The 18,997-nt window shown below is 40.2% G+C and overlaps 1 protein-coding gene across 14 annotated transcripts in view; it reads right to left on the bottom strand.

Moving 5' to 3' along the window:
• Nucleotides 1–18,997, bottom strand: part of LOC132841682 (neurexin-1a-like) — a 261,155-nt gene that overhangs the window by 105,745 nt on the left and 136,413 nt on the right. For all 14 annotated transcript variants that reach the window (XM_060864110.1, XM_060864111.1, XM_060864118.1 and 11 more), the window contains one exon: nt 8,935–9,116. In XM_060864110.1, coding sequence (XP_060720093.1) covers nt 8,935–9,116 — 182 coding nt within the window. The remainder of the gene's footprint in view (nt 1–8,934; nt 9,117–18,997) is intronic.

Here is an 18,997-nt window from a genome sequence, read left to right as displayed (position 1 = left end):
CCTCCAGTTGGGATATGCAAAGAAAGGAGGGGTTCATGGTAGAGGTCTTCTCGGGTCTAAAGAAATGTACCCGACCCAAAGTGACCCGAATCACTTTTTACCCGGACCTGACGTGCATAATTTTACCCGACTCGAGACAAACCCGAAAAAAATTAGACCAGAGTCCGACCCGACCGGTTGGCAGTTTTTTTAACCCGACTGGACCTGAATGTTGCACACACCAGTGCAACCCTGCACGCACCAGTCAGACAGAAAAGTAACCGTGGGGATTCAAAATTGATTGACAGGCCTGTTTCAACAAAAATTAGCTTACCGCCAGCAACACGATGTCGCAAGCGGTCTTGGCAAACAGAGGAGAGGTTGGAAAAGGACTCGAGTCAATGCAAACACGCGAGATACAGTAGTTCAGGTCTTCGGTCTTCGGGTCCGTTCGGTAAAAACGTATTCATTTTAAATTACCCAAGACCCGATGCCGCTATTATTATACCCTACCCGTGTCCGAGGCACACGTGAAAATTTTAAACCCTAACCCGCTCGGGTCTCAGGTCGGACCTCGGGATTTCGGATCTAAGTGGACCCGTGAAGACCTCTAGTTCAGGGGTGCCAATACTTACTGCAATACAACAGATGGGTCTGCAGTCAGCACTATTGCACTAACAAAGTGACTTATGTGGTATTGCTCAAATTCCAAGGTGCAGCCGGTAGTACAGCTGCCTCACATATCATGGGTTTTCGGTTTGATTAGTTTTGCGCATCCTCCATGTGTTTATATTGATTTGTCCAGGTTTCCTCTTCCTCCCAATACACATCAGTAGGTAACTTGGCTAAGATACACTGACTCAAAGGCAGGATCCTCTGGTACCCGTTGATTCAAGGTGTATTCCTGCCTTTTGCGTGGTATTCCGTGTGCGGCCAGGGTTAATGTGCATAAACTGCACCTTTTCTTTAGAGGATAGGTTGACGTAACTCTGAAGGTAGACACACACAATCAGAAACACCCATTCCCAACACAGAAGAGGTTCTACTTATTTGATTACTGTTAGAGCAAAATGTTGGATCGATCCCTCCACCATGATCTGCCCAAACCTCTTTCATGCACTTTACTACTTCTCCAGACAACACCGAACATGTGTAATGCGATAACCGTGCCACACAAACGAAGTCCCCTCCCCAGTCGAGAGTGTGATATTACTCATTGTAGTGCCACACAAAGCCTTTTATTGAATTACTGCTCGGAATGACGTGTTATTGACTATAATTACCGGTACCAATAAAAAATCCTGAGCTCCATCCTTTTCTAACCGCTGCCTCCTCTGTCCCTTTACTCAATATCTCTGCAGCCATCGTTCTGCCTTATTCTTTTACTTCATCACTTGGTTTTTCTCCCCCACTCGTACACGGCTTCATTCGCAGTCCTGTCAGATAACTCTTTGGCTCCAATTTATCTTTCTGTCTCTTCATCCCTTTTTCCCCTCGTTTGCACGCTGGTTAGACAACTCATTCACCTTCCACTTTCTCTCTCCTAGTCCTTGTTCCTTTCTTCCTTCTCCCTCCCTAAACTCTTCATTGCCATTCAGGTTTCTAGTGCTTGAGTTCTCATATGCCTGAATGAGATGATAAAATGTGAAAGATGAGCGGTGATAGCTCCGGCACGCTTGCACTCACAGATGAGATGAAACTTGATGGCAGGATGCAGTTGCTGCCACTACAGGGTCAGCCAAATGAACCCAATACACAATATCACTGATTTTTTATTTATCTCTATTTAACTTTTTTCACAAAGCAGATGCTTTGTGGCCAGTCAGCCTTAATTTACATCAAATTAACTAGGTAACCATATGGGAACTTTGAAAACACATAGAAATATGATCAAATTTGGATTATCATAATGAATGCACTGTGACATAACGGCGTATTAAAGGATTAGGCCCAGTTTACGACAATATAATATAATTGATGTCGTCGAAATCGTCTATAACGTGTTACGTGGCCTGTGATTCGCGTGTAATTGCATTTAGTACGCATCACCCTTTCTCTGTCCCTACCCTTCTTGTCTCCTCTTAGCAGACGGAAGTGATACAGAACCGCTAAACGAGGTCACAGAAGCTAATGTAGCACGTCTGCGGTCAGCTCAGCCATTTGCTCTCTTCTAGTACTTGGAGTATCACAGCATTACCGTGCCATTACCCAGCCGTTATACTAGCACTCAGTGGAGTGCTTCCTCTTGACTCAACGTTGTTGAAACTCTGAATTCAAGTTTGTATCACAGCACTTTTGAGTTCCAGTTTCTGATTGGCAGAGGTGGGATTAAGTCACATGTGAAAGTCACAAGTAAGTCTCAAGTCATGAATGTCAAGTCAAAGTCCAGTCGAGCTAATATTTGTCAAGTAAATCTCAAGTCTCAAATTTGCGACTTAAGTCCGACTCGAGTCAAGTCATACTGTATGACTCGAGTCCCCCATCTCTGCTGATTGGCCAGAAGGTGTGGAGTCTCTTATGAGTCCGGTTCCTCTCAAGGTTTCTCAGGGAGTTTTTCTACTACCAGGGATAATTGAATACAATTAAAATCCATATCCTGAATTTATATATTTCTGTAAAGCTGCTTTGTGACATTACAGATTTCCATCTCGTTCCCATATAAGAAAACTGTTATAAGTTAAAAGAATAAAAGCGTTCAGACGACACGTTAACGTCAGACTTTGCGGTTTGTTTTATCGTCTCTAAACTACCTAGATTCAGGTTCTATATAAAGATCACAAGAACCGCACTTCAGCTTCCTCTCTGTTATTTCAGCAGAACGAGGAAATGAAACTTGTTTCGAAACATCTTTTCATATTTCCCTTTTCACCTTGAGATTAATAATGCAGAATTCAATGCCGTATTCTCTCTAACACCCCCGCGAGTGTTCCTCATCTCCTGAAATCACATTCACAAGTCCTGCTGCACATCTGAGCCTCCAACTTCAGCTCGACTACACCGCACACACACCCCCACACACACCCCCCCACAGACACGGCAAACAAAGCAAAGCAAAATAAAACAAGAGAGAGATGGAGTCCCCAAAGATTTCACCAACTCAAAGACATATATGGGAGTCTTTTAAGGGCAAGCGATGGTAGATCTGTCAAAAATAGATGGGCGGCTTCGTGGAGGTGTTCCGCATCACACTCCTCATTAAAGATGAGATAGATCAGAGTAGAGAGCTGAGTGTGTGTGTACTTGGGTGCTAGTGTGTACTCTTTCATAAAGAACAGTACTGAGAAGTGCAGTCTTCAAACTCCCGTACTTTTTTCTCTCTGGTAGGATCTTTCATGCTCTTTCAGCTCCAGAGCGAGTAGGAGGAAAAGGAGAGCAGTGCTGCTTTCTTTAGCTTATGTAGGCTCCAATATACACATTAAGAATGGAGCTGAATACAAATACTTCATTCAAGACAGAATGAACAGATAATGTGTTTTAAACTGATACAGATGCATCTGTACCACTTGGTCAGGATCATGCTGGCTGAAATTTAGAACTTCAGCCAGCAATAGAATTTCCGGGGTTGCGAATCTTTGTCTTTCAGACAATACAGTAAGCAGTTCGATGTGTAGGGCTTATGGACGTGAGTCTGGTCTTGGAATGATTTTCAACTTTGTGATGAACCTCCCATTCTAAAAGCATTATTATGGCTTTAATAACAGAGTGGTGGCAAATTTTGGGGTGAAAGCCACATATGCGGGTCTTGGTCAAGGGTCCAAATACATTCAACCATTATAGTGTATTACTAGGTGTACTCGGACTTAGTCTCGGGCATTGGATTAGATAAATTATGGCCATGGTCTTAATAAAAAATAATGATTCTTTTGTCACCTAGTGGTAACCAATAATAGAGATAAATGGAACCAGAGAAATTCTGCATGATTATAGATCATTATAGCTCAAAAGAGTTTAAAACTGATGTAAAGACCTGGGATCATGGTGCATGCACCCGACACATACACGATCTTGACTTGGCCTTAAGATCAGGCTGCGTCTCAATCCGCTACCTGGTGCAGTAGACAGTGCGAGGATCAGAGAGTCAACCATTTTAAGGGTTTCTCCCAATCGCAAAAGCCTTCAGAACTTTCATTCCAACTTCCAAAAAACGAATCCTTTATAGGACACATGTACGGAAAAAGATCATCAAAACAAGGCGGAACCAAATAAAAAGATTCATTTTAACGGTGCTCTGTCTTTTTTTTGGTGATATCTGAAGAAAATATTAACATCCCTGATGACTTGCTCTTGTGTCTGTTATATAACGGTTATATAACAAATATAACTACTATGTATATACAGTAAATGTTGGATAAGCTAGGTGTCCATGCTTGGAAGTAAGTATTTCCTTGTTGCCTAGCAACCGTGTCCTCAGTAATGGCAAAATGTACTGAAAATTCCCACTAAATAAATAATATCTGGTCAGTAGTTGTCCAGTTGAATGAACGGCTGTGGTAGATTAATCCACTCATCTAGACTTTAGGGACATGTGATATAATTGTGGTTAGAATTTCATTTGCTGAATTTGTATAAGACATGAAATGTGTGTCTTGGGTAAGACTTTCCCCTGCACTTAGTAACTGCGAGGAGGAGCGTCAACCCTCTCCGCCTCTACACTGCCTCAGAGGGATGCTCGGCGAAGCAAGCTGCTTGCAGCCTGCACATGGTAACGCGGAGACAAGAGATAGCGTGCGAAAGTCTGTCACGTCTGTCGGCTGACTGGTTTGTTGTGTCGCAGGGACGACGCGTGAAATTTGCACCATGTGATTTTGCGTCTTAGGGCAGATGGTGTAATAGGTGCACAGGGAATCGCGTGCCGCCGACTTTTCCCTCGACAAGCCGCCGTCCTGAGAGAGGTGCGGTGATGAGAACACACACTCGCACGCACAATCACACACACACACAGGCACTCGCACAGACACTTGCACACATATGTGCGAGCAAGTAAACAAGGCTTTGATTTTTGTAAAGCAGTGACTCATGATGAGAATTAACAGGAGGAAAGCAGGAATAATTGAACGGCAGTCTGTATTTGGATGGCATTAACTTCTCACATGGACCTTTGGAGGAAAATATTTGCACGTCTTCTAAGTGATCAAACCCTTTTAGCTACAGGAATCTTCTTCTATTTTTCTTGGAAAATCCATGTTTGTGTGTCATTATAGTAGAGCTCCTAATCACCAGCTTTTACTGACTTATTTTATTTATTCAACTTTCCTAGAATTAATTAATTCATCCATTTATTTAACACGTGAATACAGTATGGGAACAAAGATTATTATAAAATACACTAAATCAATAAATAAATAAATAAATAAATAAATAATTGCCTAATTTTCCAGCAATCTGGTCTCATCTTTTACACCTCAATTATTTATTTATTTATTTATTTATTTATTTATTTATTTATTTATTTATTCATTATGTCATGAATGCAGATGGTGATTAAAATAAAAGTCATATTTCATTTCTTCATAATGAAATATGAAGAAAAATATTTCAAATGTACAGTAAATAAACCACAAAAACCTCTTAAATGTTGTTGAAGCAGTCAGAAACGATCAGAAAATCCCAGCACTGACTCGACTCGAGTTATTGCGGCTATTCTTAAGTTATCGCTATTTCACTCTTCTTACAGATGGAAGAGGAAGCAGAAGTAATAAACTGAATGAGCAGCGACTTCTTCCTCAGACATAACCGATAAAAATGGAAGAGAAAATTTGCAGTGCTGGTCTAACAGTCTAACGCTGTCTCTCAGATATCTCTTCGCTTATTTTTTATTAACTTATAAACTTATAGAAGTTAAACTTTATGTCATCGTTATCAATTTATCTCCTGTTCGAAAATTTCCCCCTTTTCTGGAAATTTGTTATTCCTTCATATGTCAAAAAGTGAAAGTTCTCTTCATGTCAAAACTGACAGAAGTTCTGTTAGCGGTCAATGCTACAACATGCTATCAATGCTAGCGGTCTTATTGGTTGAAATGGAGTATTTTCTTAGCAACATATCCAAAATTCTGAGGTCAGAGTTTACACTCCTGACCATTTCAGCTTGTTTTGGTGTCTACAGAATTATAGCTAGGTGGCTAAGTCCTTTCTTTCTCGCCTGAGACAGCGTTCCTTAAGTAAATACGTATAGCAGGATAGAAATGAAACCAAACGACTGAGTAGCATCTAAAACTCTTTGCATCTTCTTATTAAATCATGAATTGCGTAATATCATGGCATACACAAATCTAAAGCGAGGCTCGTTTAACCGCCCTGCAGGATCGTTCTCATTCCCATGTAGTGTTGTAAAATATCTGATTTAAGAAAGACAGACGTTTAGAGGGAGCTGCTAGAGCTGGAATTTTCTCAGGGGTGGAGGAAGAAGAATAGCAACGTTACCAGAAATAAAATCGCCAAGGATGGAATTAGCTCGGCTGCTTGTGTAAAACAAATCCCGCCTGAATAGAGCTTAAGGCTGGGTTTTTTTTAGAGATCCTCAGAGTTAATGGAGAGAAGAAAAGGCCTACAATGTGATATTAAAAAAAAGAGCCATGAAAATGAAGCCCGGTGAACATTTCTTACTCGAAAATAAACGTGCCTAAACAAGCTGCAGTGGGAAAGCAGTCAGTCGGCCACATTACCATCCACCTTAATTCCAGACTCCAGTGAACCCTCACATCCAATTTGCGCCTGTCATCCTCTCTATAGAAGGGCATTAATGGAAACTAAACTGCTGCTCAACTCCAGCTACGTCTGCGTTAAAATAAAAGCCCCTTTCACCCTGCATTTGCTCAATGAGCTGGACTTTTCGGCGACTTACACACAGCTTTCGGGTTGGCTTTATTTATTTTTTTTAAAAGCTTAATTCTGCATCTTCCATAACACTGAGGTTTGGTGACCGAGCAGCACTTCTAATAACAATGCACATAATTTAACAGTTTTTACCACACAAGCCTGAGCTGGACACAGAGCCTGACACGGATAAGTACAGAATATCTTCTAGAAGTTTCTTAAAAAAGTGGAGTCTTAATGTCTGGGGACATTCTATGTTTTTTCTACAGCTGTACATCCATAAATGTATTAATACTCTCATACCACTACAATTTACCACCTAAAATCAATATTATTTATTTATTTATTTATTTATTTATTTATACAGTCTGCTTTACCTCAGACTGTTGCTTACAAAGATCTCACACTGGAGACTCCTTCCATAATCCATCGCATCATCACATCATTTTGTTAACGTTAACGTGGAGCGTCTGCCGTACACGTCTCTGTAAATAAGCCGTTACTATAGAAACGATAACGAGTTAGAAAGAGCGCTGTTATAGACAACGAATTAACACCTTCTGAAAAACTGCTAAAACAAAAAAAGAAACTAAAGCTTTTCAAAACTTTTGACTGGCAGTACACACACACACACACACACACACAGAGTCTTGCTCTAGCTTCATAGCATTTCACATTTTCTATGGCAGTTGCATAATCAGGTACCATGGCACCATTCCTCTCTCTCTCTCTCTCTCTCTCTCTCTCTCTCTCACACAATCTATTTCTTTCTGTCTGTCTCTCTGTCCTTTCATTGTTGTTCCTGAGAGAGAGAGTGAGAGAGAGAGAGAGAGAGAGAGAGAGAACTCTTGTGCAACCTGGATGTATTTTATCATAGCCGAGTGTGTGTACACTCTATTTACAAGCCCCATCGTTATGTGAGAGAAAGAGGCTGAGTCATCGAGCACAGGAAACGCCTCACTACACCGATCTCTGGTCGTCTTTTTGTTCTCTGCATCTCTCCATCATTCCCGTCTTCCTCTCCTCGCTCCTGTTCTCATGCTGGAGTCCCTAAGGTAGCGGACATGCTAACGTCTGCTATATTCAGCCATGTCTTTGAGTCCCCTGAGCTCAGGAAGCACCGAGGGAGTTGTACGTCAAAGTGTGTGTGTGTGTGTGTGTGTGTGTGTGTTTAAGACAGCCAGCTTCTCCTCCTTACCCACTCAAGAGACTACATGAGGCTGACTTGATCTCAGCTGGTATCTACCTCTGTGTGTGTGTGTGTGGGTGTGTGTGTGTCCTATAAGATGTTTGCACTCTGTTTGCACTATATAAAACATGCGAATAATTTATGATTCTTTTCCAGTACAAATGATTCCTTTATATGATTCTTTGTTTGTATTAACATTTTATATTCTCACGTCTTATAAACTTACCGCACGTCACATGATTCTTTTTCTTGCTCTGGGCGTAGCGTGTGGCAACTGGGAAATGTGTCCGATTTTTATGTAAGGACTGAATTTCTTGGGTGATTTCTTGGAATGTACAACCTCGTACATTCTTAAATGATTTGTGTGTGTGTGTGTGTGTGTATTGTGCATTGTGTGTGTTAGTGCTGGTGTTGCTATGTTGTGTGTGTGTGTGTGTGGGGGTGTTTTTTCGGAGGAGGAAGGTCAGCATGCAGGTCTGAGATGCATATAACAGCCCACATTACCACTAGATAAAGGAGAAGAAGTGAGAGAGAGAGAGAGAGAGAGAGAGAGAGAGAGAGAGAAGCCTGAATTTTTAATATGGTGTCAGTCCACGATGAGCCGGTAAAATTTTTATCATATTTCTATTTCAACACTTCTGATAGAGTACTGTGTAAACATGTCAGAATGAAGAACACCGTAACCATGACAACATGGGAGGAAATTAAACACAATGAGGCTTGCTGTAACAGAGAAATAATCAACCCTGCTGTGTGGCATGTGTGTGTGTTTGTGTGTGCGGTGTGTGCGGTTGATTATTTTTCTTTAACGGTGCCTCCCGTCGTGTTTTACCCGTCGTGAAAAAAAGAACAGCTTCAATGCTTCTTGGTATCAATTTGTACAACGTGTGTGTTTGTGTGTGGGTGTGTGTGTGTGTGTGTTGGAATAGATATAAACTCAGGTCCACTCACAATGTGCAGTTTGAGATAGTCTCCCAGTCCAGATGAGCTGTCCACTCTGATGAGCGAGGCATCTTTAAGCTGAGTGCTGAAGCCCAGCGCCAGTCTGTCAGCCCTGGTGCTCGGCCTGTCGTTGGGAGGCCACGTGTACGTGATCTTACCTCCTTCACGTCCGAATATGTACGTCGTTCCCGCTTAGGTAAAGAAAAAAAAAAGAGGTTAGTCAGAAGCTCTGAGAAATCACAGCACTCAGGTACAGCTGTAACCTCAGGACATTATTTACATATTATTCAATAACGGAACGACTTTTTATGTTTATAACTGCTTAAATATGTCTTCATAACCACTAACGAACTAGTTTCAACTTCATGTAACTAAAAATAGATAAAGATTCTTTATCGGAATTTAACAGAAAATTGTAAGTTAGTATAAATTTGCTGTGGTAGAAGAGGAATAAAACTACATGCATATTTTAACATCTTATTAAATTATGTATTCATGTATCTGCATATTTTAATATGTATATGACTAATTTGCATATTCATGTAAACTTTGCTTTTTTATTATAGTATTTTATTATATAAGTGCGTGACTTTAGATTTATTTATGTTGAAATATGTTTAAACGTCCTCTTCCACCTGCACACTTCTAACGCTGTGTTGATCGATTTGTTTTCGCCGTCGCGCGTGTGTGCATTATCGTCTCTACCTCTTGCAGTTAATTAGAGCAAATGGATTTGACATATATTAATGAAGAATTATGCAATCAGAGCTGCAAGTATATGATTAAACAAATTAGCTGAGAAAAACAACAACAACAACAACAGTTTTCAGCTGGGAATCAGACACAAAAAGACACACATATATAGGGCAATACATCAAGGGAAATGGGAATCAGGTGAAATAGCGGGAAGGGGAATCAATAGGAGGGGCGTGGCACAACACACGTGTGGATAATAAAGAGACACAAAGCAGGTCATGATGAGACACCTGCACGCCCCCTCTAGTGGTCTGACATGGAACTGTCCGCATAACTCCAGACGCAGAGTTAGAGTGGCAATATTTTTGAGCATATTATAAAGGCAAGATTTCATCTTATCTTAGGTACGATGTGGTGAAGTCGCACTGAATTCTGCTGAATTCTGACTAGCAACATCAAAGACGCTTCCTCATACGCCACGAGACCTTATCAATTTTCATCTCAGGTGAACATGCGAGCAAAAGGCTTGTGGTGTTCAAGTCCATTCTGCACCAATTGACAACAGAACTGTCCAATGAAAAAAATGAGACCAATGAGAAAAAACACATGCAGAAGTGAGGAGTTTTCCAGAGAAACGCTGCTTTATAGACCAGGAATGAAAATAACGCAGACGAGTAAATTTTCCTATTCGCTCTAGTAGAACTTGCGCCATGGGAGGCTATAAATCAGAACAAAATTAGCACAGAGGAGAAATAAATTATATGGCGTCCCTTTTTACATTAAACCAAATCCTATAACAATCAAAGTAAATGATGCATCGTTAGCAAACATTAGCGAGGGAAGAGATTTCGGTGCCGGGAATAAAATTCGACTGTTTTAGTCGAAAGCGTGCGTTCCAGTGAGGATGTGACATATATAGAATTAAAAGAATTAGACCGGACAGATTCTGCATTCTGATTGGTCAGAAAGTTCTAGAACAACAGCTCAGAGAGAGGAGCATCTGCCAATCACGGGGTGAGAAATTTTTGCGACCGTCTTCAAGACTTTTTCAGCAACATGAATCTTTTTTACTCGAAACTCAATTGATTTGATTTGATTCTATTTTGCTTGCACAGACAGTCGAATTTTATTCTGAATGTTGAAAATAATCAGCTTTGGAGCTTAATCATCTAATGTAAGATGTAAGAACCTATCGTGGACTGGTGGACAATAACAAGGTATAAAAAGTGATTGGGAAGTGGTTCTGCTTTTGGGTTTTCCATCGGCATCATCAGCAGGCCATCTTGTGGAAGTCAGACACTCGGGTTAACTTCTTTCCTTAATTCGCTAACCAGTTTTTGGTGTATCTGGAGTTGTTCTCCTCTCAAAAGGTACAACACATACAGTAGTAATAGGCACCAGGCTGGAGATGTTTAAATATTCATTGACCGTTCCAGCAAGAACAATAGGCCATACATCACTCTGACTGTAATCCGCACATTTTCCTGTAAACTACCGCATGAGGCGAGAACAATATCAATAACCTGTTTTGCATTTATTTATATATTTGCTTCCCAGTCTTCCGCAGCCCAGTGGAATCATTTACAGCACACAGACAAATGCTCCTGTGTCTCCTCGGCTTGGCCTGCTCTCTATCACACACCCACCTGCTTCGAGAAGCGAGCAAGAGAAATGAAATTGGAGTTACGAAGTACATTCATAGTATTCAGCAAACACTCCACCAATATTTGGTCATTTCTTTTCAGTTTTATGGTGCAATCGTGCAAACCTCGCACAGTGGCTTCGGATCCAATTTTACAAGGCCATGGCTTCCAGGCAACAAGCACACACACAAACACACAGACAAACACACCCAAAATCACTCAACTAGTGTGTCCAAACTCAATGCTTATTCTAATTAAGCCCTTTCATGCCATGTCTAGCCCTCCAGCTAGATTTCAGCTCCATTCTGACTCACTGCATCAGGCAGGCGAGCACAGACAGAAGCCTTACTGCCGTCACCATGCAGTCCAGACCTTCATTTACCCAACTTGACATCATAATTTCAAGTGAAGTGCCATGTTACTGCACATCTATCAGGGGAACAAAAACACAGAACTTGCCTGCACTATTTAACTCAATAGCTTATCGATCTGTTGTAGTCTTTTTGTACACAAGTTTCAGGATCTTCAGGAAAGTTGCCAAGTGTTGAGCTGTGTTTACTGTACCATTTACACCAGCACTTCAGTACACCGGTGGAACGGAAGCGGATTTACTGTTTGGATACTAGTCTGAGTTTGATCTAAAATGAGTCAGGACTCATGTTGTTTTACACACTTCACAAAACAAACTAAACTTATCAGAAGCTTAAAGATGTTACTTCATCAACATCAGCTTCAAAGCTTCAGATATTTTTGTACACTTTTCTTGCCACTAGTTTCAACATTTGGAAGGTTGCAGTTTGATTTACTCTGTCCAGGTTTTAACAGATCTCTTTAAAACATCTCATTGCATATTGTTATATGAAGAAGACGACAATGAGGTCTTCAAACCGAGTTCTAGCAAATAGGCTGAAAACGATTCACGGATCCTGCAACTGAACGATATTAAACAGTTTTATTTGAAGCAGTTAGTGATGAATAAATGAGAACGTCTTGTATGTTTGATGATGGGCTGTGAAGAAAAGGCTGCAGTTGACGTGCAGTTGGTTGAGGAAATGTACCAGAGCCTTCTTTTCAAAAGTGGGATCTAGGGATTCCCGAGTATCCCAGGTGATATAATATAAGAATATATCAAGAATGTTAGGTTTATTATTTAGTTAAAATAGTTTGAGCCTAATTGGCAGTTATGGGGCGCTTGGTAAGGCATAACACTTGCCTGTTTCAGAGAGACCACTTTACCTTAATCAAGCACATATTTTATAATAATAATCCAGTCCAGTAGCTATTTCTCCAAACACCATACCTTAGTTTACTTAAGCATCTAAGACTTTGTTCTACATAAAACATTTCTAAGTGTTCCCCTAAAGGGTTAAACAGTAAATCCATGTAGGGTGCTACATAGAACCTGATTTTCAAAGAGAACAATATATGATTTAGAATGAATTATGACAAAAGCCATTGGTGCAATTGTAGTCAGGTGCATTACTCAAACCAGACAGCATTATCTGCAACTCAAGCATATGGCAGTACTGGTTTTTAGAGAAGAAACACTATCTATTCTCCCAGCTATTCATTTATCCATCCATTCTTCCAACTGCTTATTCAAGGGTCACGGGGAACATGGAGCCCATACCAGGCGAACAAGGCAGAGGGGGCACCGTGGGTGAAGAAGCACCATGTTCTTACATATCCTTCAGAGAAACTCAAGTCACTCATATCTTTATTACTTTTCATCCTACTGTCCAACACAATATACCCTAAATACCACCATCCACTCAGTCGAGTAGCATTCCAGGATTCGTATTTCATCGCTCAATGTTTACAGGCGCTGTCTGAAATACAGAGGGGATTGTGGGTGTGAAATCCTGTGCCGTGTGTTTGCAGGCTCCAGGGGTGGAGGATAATTATCCCTCAGCTCATGGCTCCATTCTCTCCCTCGACCGAGATGCTCACGCTGATATGGATCTGTTGTAGTCATCAGATATAGCAGGGGGTTGGAATTATTACGCTCTCGGTTTGGGCATTTTCTTCGTTTCTATCCTTATATTTTTCTTTCTATTCCCCCCGTTTAATTTTAGACACTGTTCTTAATTTCCCCCTAAATGTCACGGTAAACTGTTAGGGTTGGATGGACAGGAAAAGAGTGGATCTGCATTTTCTTTGGCTGCTGAACATCTTTTGTAAAATGTCATCTTTTTTAAGCACTCACTGTCTTGTTAAAGAAGGTCGGAGAAGGTGTGCGGCGAGGACATGGAAGCGCAGAACGCGGCTAATGGCGCTGTAATGGGGTTAAATTTCAGCGCCCCAGCCTATTCCTGCCGGCACTTAATGAAGCGTGAGGCCTCCACAAACCAGCCGATTAGCATCTTAAATATGCTTCGGTGTCTGAGCCAGGAGATAGGAGAAAGAAACTGAGACAAAGAGAAAAGGAAAAAGAAAAAGGATGCATGGGACATTTCTGTCGAGCCGCATACCGAGGCCCAATCGCTCAGACTGTCTTTCCATTGACCTCTGGTGTAGTAGGTCTTGTAATGAGCCTTATATTAAATTCAGTGCACAGAAATAGAGGGAGGAATCCAATTAAAACTTGTGGTTAGTGATAGAAATAAAGGCTACTATATATCACAATTTCCTAAAGGCACCTACAGTATGTGGTGTAATTAAAGGCCCTGTGCAGACGATCTCAGCTCATCTACGTATCCACATACACACAGAATCATTTACACACATTCTGAATAGATCTATACATAACGTTTAAAAATAGACTTTAGCATCAAATATAGGCACAAGACCAAACCAAAGAAATCTGCAATCAATTCAGATTATTAAGTTTATATCGTTATTTCAAATACAAAAAAACAACATAAAAAAACTATTTATCTCCTGCATCCTAAACAACTTCGCTGAGATTTCCCCAGATTCCTCATTGTATTCTGTAGCTACAGAACAGACAAAGTAAGCAATTAGATGAAGCCGCAAGCATCAAGATAATAACCGAAGATTGATCACTAGCCCACTGAAATGCCACAGTACAGAAACTTCCAGCCACATTCCAGGGAGAGAACTAAATGGGTTCCATCAGTTTGTTCATATGTGAATCTGGCAACGTGTCATAGATGAAGAAGTATCATGAGGACAGAAAACAATAAAACAAGAATAGAAGGAAACCAGGACAAGATGCAGGACTGTTGTGTAGGTTGAAGGGAATGATGAATGAATGAATTAATGGTGTCCACTGTAAGTTTATCGTAAAGGTCAGAAGATTCAGAAAGTGGAGTGGAAACCAGAAGCTTTAGCATATGAGAACTAATATAAACTTGTCAGATAGTGTCAGAGCTCCTATTATAGAAAATTGATCAATACCCCCAGACCAAACATGTTTAACAATCCAACAGGTTATTGATATAAAAATAAATTCTGGAAAATAGAAAAAGCTTTAAGCCAGCAAAAGCACAAAAGTAAAATAAAAGGCTTGTCGAGACTAGCCATAGGATTGGATAGATATCACCGTCACTAACTGTCACTCAGAAGAGCTTGATGCAGTTTTTTTTGCTAGAACCTCCTACAGTCTTTACTATTGCCTCCGATGGTACAGGGAAGCTGCTCTGTTTTCCGCTCTCTATAGTATGAAGCTTATGTCAAACTCTGTCACCATGCAACAAAGAGGAATAAGAGAGAGTCCTGCAAATCCATTCTGTCTGTCTAAACGCCAAACAATCCCCTGTACATCTTTGTTTTTTTCCTGCCGACCCTTATTAAGAGCACTGCAGGACCAAGGTATACTGTACGCTCAGCATACAGTCGTCTCCTGTTAGTGTCATGATCTCAACCTACTTAGACTTTGCTGGTCATGGCACTTTGTTTTCTGTCGACCTAACACGTTCTTATAACTCCTGACATGTTGCTGAACTGCGTACTGTGCATTCCATGTTGAGAAGGTGTCCAAACTTGTTGTACAGCAAAGAAAAAGAGCTAGCATGCGGAAGGAGAATGCTCTAGCCAAAGGAAGGGTTGTCAGATTCACTTAAGCCTACGTGTAATTTCCGCTCCTACCTGGCTGTTTTTGTTTTGTTCTTAACTAATTCAGGAGCTTTTTCAGCGTCAGATTTTCACTTCTCCTTGAGAGAAAGGAAAGCTTTCTGGTTTGTGAGTTCACTCATGAAAAATGTACATGTCTAATCAAGGGCTGTTTTAGTGCTGCCTTGTGGTTGGCTATTATTAGCAAGCTGTGAACTATAGGGGGCTGGAGATCTCACATTCGCTGTGAATAATCACCCTGTAAGTCTATTCGAATCTGAAGTGAATGATTACAAAAAAGATCTGATTTGCCTGATTTCACCAAATGGAAATCATATAACCTTCTCCTTAGATATAACATACAGTCCCCTTGTGGTTTCTTTGCATGATTCTACCTTCCAAAAGGTAAATTCTGGTTTGGTTTGGAACCAATTTTGACAAGAAAACCCTCTGATTCTTATAGTGGACAAACCAAAGAACCATCTATGATGGTAGTTGGAGCACATTTTCAAAGACAGTAAGATGTCCCTGTTTTTTTTCTTAAGATAGTTAATTACTTAAAACCTTTAGTGGTTCCCCAAATGGGACATACTAAAGAATCCCTTATGTTCAGTGCTTGTTGTAACCATAAATTCCATGCCACATTCTGAGAAGCACCATTAAGGGCTCCCCAAGAAAGACAAATCCTTACAGTAAAGAAACCTTTAAAGTTAAGAATATTCTCATGTGTTGATTTTAAATTTATTCCAATGTAGGTTTATGTATTAAGTATAGAAAAGGTTTTCTATAGGAAGAGGTAGAAATTCTATGTACAGTAGTATCCAGCAACAGTGAGGTTCCTTTTGACCTACATTTTTAGACATTTATGTTATCATTTTCTTTTTGTTTAGCATTTTGGCTAAGTGAGAATTTATCATCGGCACATGATCTTCCAATCCCTATCTGTCCTCCAGCCGATCATTCAGAATGATGAACCCTTGGCTGTCTTTAGCAGAACTGGGCAGCACTTTAGTCGACTTCATCTGCTCTCAGCCGCTCTGCTGGTGCTAAATCAGTAGCCACTGGCTGCTAGCCATCCTTGTGTTTGCTTAATAAGTCTGGCACTATTGGTATCTATATGGCCCTGTCAATATAACCCGTTACAGCTCACCGCCCCGCTCATTCATCTTCAGCCCCACATGGGAGAAATCCTTATAGCCAAAGTCCCGTAAACGGAACAGATCCATAAGGAAGCCTGACTGGCTGGAGGTAGCTCAGCTTCAGATTGCTCATCACAGGCCATTTCATAGTTGGACAAACAAACAGTCCTCAGGCCAAACAGATTGCAAATTGTGGAAGCAAGTGGAATTGGGCCGTTTGGCTAATCAAGAGATCTATTTAATCTCATTGTTTTTCTGAGACTGCTGAAAAATTAACCATTGTGTCCATGCAGATAAACAGCAACACCGTCACAGCATTGACTTGTTTTTTATTCGAAGTATACTCTCTGGTTTTGTCTGTGTGAGAATCAAAATGTCCCCGTATTCATTGGGAATGGTTAAAATCACATGGCATCAGTCAGCAATTATATGCAAATGCTGAAGAAAGGTGTTTTATTTTAACCCAAATGTCTCCAGGATGTCGTGGAAAATTCTGCTTCAATATCAAATCTTATTCATATCAAATGTAACCATACCACGGATTACAACTTTACCATTGCACATGTACTCCAACAGTTCAAATACATCTACACACAACAAAGCAAATATTAGCTTCTCATTCTCAAGAAATGACATCTTTGTCCATTGTTGTATCTCTACTCAAACTCTCAGGTGCACCAATACTGGTCTAATGATGCTGACTATAATCACAGTACCATCAATAGAGGCCAAATATTTTTCGTTGCAAAAACCACCAACCTCCCAGCTTAAAAAATTTAAAACTTAACTTTTCTTCCAACAATTTGTCCTTTCTTTTTCCTACTAGTGTTATTTTGTTTTTTTTTTTGCCTTAATGACTGTTGCATTAAGTGGTAATAATTTTAAAATAATGATATCACACTGGGTTGAAATTTCCTGCTGAAAGGCAGATGTTAAATAAGTAACTCTAGGGAATGGTCTAAAACATTGCATAAGACTTATACCCAGGGAACATTCAGCACTGCTGAGTCAATCTTTCCACCATGCTGTTGAACAATTAACTTTTGATGGATCCAAAGTTTAAGTTGGTTCTAAATCAACAAAATCAGCCAGCTCTTATACAGTCCATCTTAAAACCATTTTTATACGTATATGTTGTTCAAGTTTTCTCAAGTTTTCTACACTCCTCAGGAGATCTTTATATGTTGTGGTGTTTTCCCTTAATGTATCTTCTTATGTGATTTCTGATTCCAAGGGTTCCCCCATAGGGCCAAATTAATGACCCATTTTATGGCGTTACTATTTTTCTTAAAGTATACACTGTCCCTGTTTTCGCAACTACTTGTGAGTCCTTCAGATGGTTCTATGTTCCTCCCTTTCTAAATTTAGATAGAAAAACACAACAATTCTACTTACAATTTTTAAGGGTTCTCCCCAGAGGAACAAAAAGAGCATTATGCACTATCTAGAGCATTAAATGAAACCCTTTATTTTAAATATATCTTGAGTATTTTTGGATGGTGAGTTGTTCTACCTGACTCTATGATCCCAGGGATTCCGACAGAGGGCCAGTGGTTGTCTGGATGGTTAATGGTTCTCCTTTTCTAAACATTTTATAAAAAACTCTTAAAAATGTTATAAAAAAAACTATGGATTCTACTTAAAATCTTTAATGGAACCTCACATCCCCCGTTTTGGGTTCTAGTTGGATTTTTTCTATAATATACAGTGCCCTAGATTCTATGATCTGTTAATGATTCTAACTTTCTAAAAGACTTGGAACCACTTTAGACAAGGGATCGCTCACAGATTCATCCATTGACATATCAGTTACACCCACTTCTAATTACAGATTCATGCAAAGCCTGGTCCCTGGTGTTCCTTGACAAGCCCCAGGAAGCCTCCTTTATTCGTGACAGTTGATGATCACCCGAGCATCTAGCTAATTTGTCACTCAATCTGGAGCCCGTCTCAGTTCTCGCCTCCCTCACAGGTTAATATGATTGCCTCTCTTGAATTTAGCCGGTGTGTGTTTGAACTGGACGGTGTTACAAATCAAAACGAAGGGTGACAAATGTATTTACACAGCTATGGAGCGAACATAGTCAGTGTAGGAAAATGGAGGACATGCCGGATCTTGTGCTTTAAATCCTGGAGGGCGACACCATCGTTCCCATTGCACTCCTCATCATTAACGTTGGCTAATTTCCATCAAAATTTGTGTAAAATCCAAAGAAATCACATTGACACTGCTCATCATGGCCACCATGGTGTCTCCCTTAGAGCTTTCAAGGGATTATAATAAGAGCTTCTCTTCTACTGCTGACAAGTTAAATTGTATTAATTAACTTGTCCAGCAGCTAGCCTCTGGTCTTAGAATTTATTACTGTACATGGTTGTACAAAATCACCAAACATAATCACTTCATGCTTTATTTATTCTCATTCTTTCCATCTACAGTATCCACCTTCATGTTATAGTTTCTCATGTGCTGTTTATACGGGAAAATAAATAATTATCACATTACTAGTCTTTAAGCATAATTGCTTCTTTGTATAGCTTCATTGAAACACATCCCACAGCTGATTGGGGGAAAAAGGC

Source organism: Tachysurus vachellii, chromosome 2, assembly GCF_030014155.1.
Source record: "Tachysurus vachellii isolate PV-2020 chromosome 2, HZAU_Pvac_v1, whole genome shotgun sequence".
NCBI lineage: Eukaryota > Metazoa > Chordata > Actinopteri > Siluriformes > Bagridae > Tachysurus > Tachysurus vachellii.
This window is presented reverse-complemented; position numbering and strand designations above follow the sequence as displayed.